The 5,225-nt window shown below is 46.9% G+C and overlaps 1 gene segment (V, D, J or C); it reads left to right on the top strand.

Annotated features, from left to right (window-relative positions):
• Positions 1 to 1,838: 1,838 nt before the first annotated feature.
• Positions 1,839 to 4,504, top strand: LOC134372876 (Ig heavy chain V region MC101-like). The segment is given in 3 exon segments: positions 1,839 to 1,884; positions 1,974 to 2,297; positions 4,326 to 4,504. Coding segments are annotated over 3 exon segments (549 nt in total).
• Positions 4,505 to 5,225: the final 721 nt, after the last annotated feature.

Below are 5,225 nucleotides of genomic sequence, written 5' to 3'. Positions count from 1 at the left end.
ACAAAAAGCAACTCAAAATGGAATAAGAAGTACATTTGAGTCCTGAAACTATGAAACTATTAGAAAAGAAAACATAGAGGAAAATCTGTACAACTTTGGTCTGTGGAAAGCAGCAAGAGCTGTGGAAGGTGACACAGGACTGGTTGAGTGGGAAACTCAGGACCCTCTGCCCCCAGGGCCCAGCTCCATGGGCAGGTGCAGAGCAAGTCTGGGAGTGAGAATGGCTTTTTTGGTTGTTGGTAGGGGTCTGCATTTTCCTTTTCAATGAGCAAAACTATGCCTGTAGACATACTCCACCTTCCTATCTTTAAGTATACATGTCCCTAAACCCCAGACTCTGAGAAAATAGGACGGTACTCCAGTGACTGTGGCATTTTCTTATTTGGAATCTGCTGTTTTACACAGATGCACAGTCCTTGATTTTTATTAGCACCTCTTCTCCATTTCAAAGTCATTGTTCCTGGTGTGGATAGCTAAGATTACTCACTGTATGTCCTGGACTGTCGCAGGGGAACATTTTTTACATAGGCTTTAATACAATTACACAACCTGTAACTTCTCCCAGCTTATTTTAAATAAAAAAGCCTAAAAGAAGTAATCAACTGAAAATGACAATTTCAAATAGAGAAAGGAAATGTTCCTAACAGGGTGGGACTAGAAGCCCAAATAGTGATTCTGTGAGTCATGCAGTGTCATTCCCAGAAATAAGAAATGGACCAGCACCATTCAGTGGTACGTCATGCCCAACTAACGTTCAGAGTCGCTGTGATCCAGTGACTCCCACGTGCCTGGTATTAGCCTTTGAACAGGATGGTCTACAGTGGTCATCCTGGACGTGACTCTCCACAGGACATTGGGTTAAGGGGAGGCAGGGCACAGAGTGTCCAGCTCACAGGTCTGCAGATGTAGGAGGAGCTGCGCTTGAGAAAACACCACTGAGGAGTCACCTGTGACATGAAGCAAGTGACGAGATCACGAACCTCAAGACTGAGTCTGATGTGACAGTCAAGGCTGACATTGGAAGTGTCGGGGCAGGAGTGTGAACAGAGGTTTTCTAAATGAGATTGAGGAAGATGGAATCTCTAGAAATATCCACAGCGATAGTTCTAGTCCCACATGACTTTGTCATATAGTGGTGGGGGGGGCATCTTTTCTATGCATTTGCCTTAGTGACTTGTCTCAGGAACAGGAATGGGTAGGGGACTTTCTTTCTCTCTGAATAAATACATGCGTATATATGTACATGGGTATGTATATGCTTACACACACACACACACACACACACACACACACACACACTCACATCTGAGTGTGATAGGAAAGTCTACATCTTCTGGAAAGAGTCAACTAAAAGCGTCTAAAAAATTCCAACTGTCTCACTTGAAGTCACACATAACAGGTTTGTGTGCAGAGAGACTGAGGCCACCAGCTGAGAGACAGCATCTAACAACAGACACGGTCAATGGAGCACATGAGGATCAAAGGGTCATGGACCTCTCCTTGAACCTAGAATCTCTTTAATTCAAATGTTTCTTCATGTTCTGTACTGTCGAACCCTCCACCTTCCATCCCCCCTTCTCTTCATATTTGTCTGGAAACAGGAAGACCAGGCAGTGATGCAGAGAAGAGTCTCTGAGGTTCTGTCTCCCCAGTTCCTCTCAGCAGCACAAGGTAAAACGCTCTGCCCAGACAAGGACAGACAGAGACCGTCCCCTCGGCTCCCACACTTATATCCTCAGGGGCCTCCTCATGCAAAGCAGACCCCAGTGTCAGGCTGAAAGGCCAGCCCTGGGCTGAGCAGCCCCAGTCTCCTTCCACCAGGAGCCCTTCATCAGAGCATGGATGTCCTGGGGCTGCTTCTCTGCCTGGTGGCTGCTCCCTGCTGTGAGTGTTTCCGGGACTTCAGGAAATGGAACCTGGGAATGTGGTGGTTTCATGCATGTTTGACTGACGGTGATGCTTCTTGTCCCCAGGTGTCCTGTCCCAGGTGCAGCTGCAGGAGTCAGGTCCTGGCCTGGTGAAACCCTCACAGACCCTGTCTCTCACCTGCTCTGTCTCTGGATTCTCTTTAACGAGCTATGATTTGCACTGGATCCGCCAGCCTCCAGGAAAGGGGCTGGAGTGGGTCGGTGCAATATCGAGTGGTGGAAACACATATTATAATACAGATCTTAAATCCCGAGTCACCATCACCAGGGACACCTCCAAGAGCCAATCTTATTTAACATTGGGCAGCCTGATAGTCGAGGACACGGCCGTGTATTACTGTGTGAGAGACACAGTGAGGGGAAGTCACCGTGAGCCCAGACACAAACCTCTTGGCAGGAAGACAGGAGGGGACTTGGTGGTTGAGCGAACCCAGAACACACTACATGGAGAATTTCCACTCAGGAGCAGGTGCACAGGACACCCAGGGTTTCCTTTCAGTCCTTGGTGTTTCCTGTCTCTGTTCAGTAAAAGTCATACTCAAGAGCTCTTGTTTTTGTTTTCCTTTATTTGCTTTATGTGTTCCCTTAAAATGTGGTTTCTCTTACCTTAAAACGATTAATGTAAAACAAAAATTAAGTTTAATGTGCTTTTTTTTTGGTATGATGCTACAATTTACATGACATCATGTTCACCATTTTAACCATTTGATACTGGTTAGTGACACTTCATATTTTCACAAGGTTTGTCAGCTGTCACCACTGTGTAGTTACAGAACATTTAATCACCTGAAAGGAAACCCCACCCCCTACAAGCAGGCACTGCTCATCCCACCCTCTCCAAGCCCCTGAGGACAGCTAATGTGTTTTCTGTATCTATGGACACGCCTGTTCTCGATGTGTTGTATGAATGGGATTATGTAACACGTGGCCTTTTGTGTCTGCTTCTGTTGTGTGGTGTAATATTTCCTAAGTTCATTCATTTTGTAGCATGTGTAAATAACTTCATTTTTGGTAGGTGAATAGTTTCCAATTGTATCGATCTGCCACAATTGTTTATCAATTCATCAGTCAACGAACATTTGAGTTGTTCACTTTCTGGCACCATGAATAGAGCTGCTGTGAAGATTTGTGCACATTTGGGTTTGGACACCTCTTTTCCGCTCTGCTGGGCAAATACCTAGGGGTGTTTTTACTGGGTCATAGGGTTGTCCTGCATTTAACGTTTTATCTAACTGCCCAAATCATCACCACAGCACTTGAGCTTTTTCCCTAAACCCCAACACTATGGAAGCTTTCCAGTGTATACACATCCATGAGGACAATGTTTCCTTTAAAAACATACAGCCATCTTAGTGCCTCTGAAGTAAACCCAAGTGTTTATATTTGCATTTTCCTAATAACTAATGACGTTGATGATCTCTTAATTTGCTCTTCAGCTATTTGCCTTATTTCAAGAAATGTGGATTCTATCAGTTGCCCATTTTTAATTGAGATTTTAATCCTTTTGTTGATGGGTGTAAGATCTCGATATAAATCATTTTCTGGACAGAACCATGATGGCTGAAGTCCCTGTGGTCAGAGATGCTTCAGTTCTGCCCACATGGCACCAATACATGATAAAAACCAGGTGGCCCCCTTTCCTCCCCAGCCATCTTCTGATGGTGTGAGAATCTCTGGAATGCTCCATCTCTGCTGCATTCAAGCAGCAATAACAGTGAAAAGTCTGCCTTTATGGAATAAAGACAGGAAGAGAAACACCCAGGAAGAACAGAAAAGAGGGAGCAGCAGGGAGGGGAACAGCTGGGAGGAAACTGCTGCACCTGTGTGGAGACCTGGCTCACCTCCGGATCTGCAGGTGCAGCTAAAGGGGATTCACAAAACAGACTCTGAGAATGAATATGGGTGCAGAGCACAGTCAAGGGTCCAGGCTGCATCCTGAGAGGTGTGCACAGGGATCATGACTGATCTGTGCTTCAAAGACTGTGTGTGTGTGTGTGTGTGTGTGAGAGAGAGTGTGTGTTTGTAGCGTGCTGGGAAAGGTGAACTTACACCTGCTGAAAGCATGGCAGGACACTGAGTATGACTGAAAATGACTGTTTTAACCTTAAACTATTTATTTTTCCTATTAAAGGATGATAAAGCAAAGGAAATAAATCACAATATATAAATCGTTGTGAGCAAGAATGGTATTGTTATTCAAATCTACCATGGAGGTGCAGAAAGAGAAATTATAAAATGGAAAAGATATGAGAAAAGAATAAAATGGTGGGGGTTGATGGGGAGGGGGAGATCAGGGCTGCCTCAACAGGTCAGAGGTGGACAAGGTCTCAAAGGCTGAGAACCCTGTTGTCAAAAAAGGGGGGACACACTTCAATTTTCCCCAATCCTCCCTCCCAGAGAAGAGTGACTACCGGGCACTTTATGATGGAGTGTCCTCAGGTGGATACAAGAGCAGTGGGATGTCTCCAGCCCATGCACTTCGGCACAAGCATTACTTAGCCCCTCCCACTCTTCTGTCCTCTGCATCCAGCAAGCCACGTGTTTATCTGATCTGTGTCCCTGTGTCAAGGTTGTGATGACAGCTGCATACTCAGGGATGACAGCTGCATGCTCAGGGATGACAGCCTGCATGCTCAGGGATGACAGCCTGCATGCTCAGGGAAGACAGCCGGCATGCACAGGGATGACAGCCTGCATGCTCAGGGATGACAGCTGCATGCTCAGGAATGACAGCTGCATGCTCAGGGAAGATAGCCTGCATGCTCATGGATGACAGCCTGCATGCACAGGGATGACAGCCTGCATGCTCAGTGATGACAGCCCTGCATGCTCAGGGATGACAGCTTGCATACACAGGGATGACAGCCCTGCATGCTCAGGGAAGACAGCCTGCATGCTCAGGGTTGACAGCTGCATGATCAGGAATGACAGCTGCATGCTCAGGGATGACAGCTGCATGCTCAGGGATGACAGCTGCATGCTCAGGGATGACAGCTGCATACTCAGGGATGACAGCCGCATGCTCAGGGATGACAGCTGCATGCTCAGGGATGACAGCTGCATACTCAGGGATGACAGCCGCATGCTCAGGGATGACAGCCGCATGCTCAGGGATGACAGCTGCATACACAGGCATGACAGACCTGCATGCTCAGGGATGACAGCTTGCATACACAGGGATGACAGCCCTGCATGCTCAGGGAAGACAGCCTGCATGCTCAGGGTTGACAGCTGCATGATCAGGAATGACAGCTGCATGCTCAGGGATGACAGCTGCATGCTCAGGGATGACAGCTG

The sequence above is a fragment of the Cynocephalus volans genome, chromosome 3, assembly GCF_027409185.1.
Source record: "Cynocephalus volans isolate mCynVol1 chromosome 3, mCynVol1.pri, whole genome shotgun sequence".
Lineage (NCBI taxonomy): Eukaryota > Metazoa > Chordata > Mammalia > Dermoptera > Cynocephalidae > Cynocephalus > Cynocephalus volans.
This window is presented reverse-complemented; position numbering and strand designations above follow the sequence as displayed.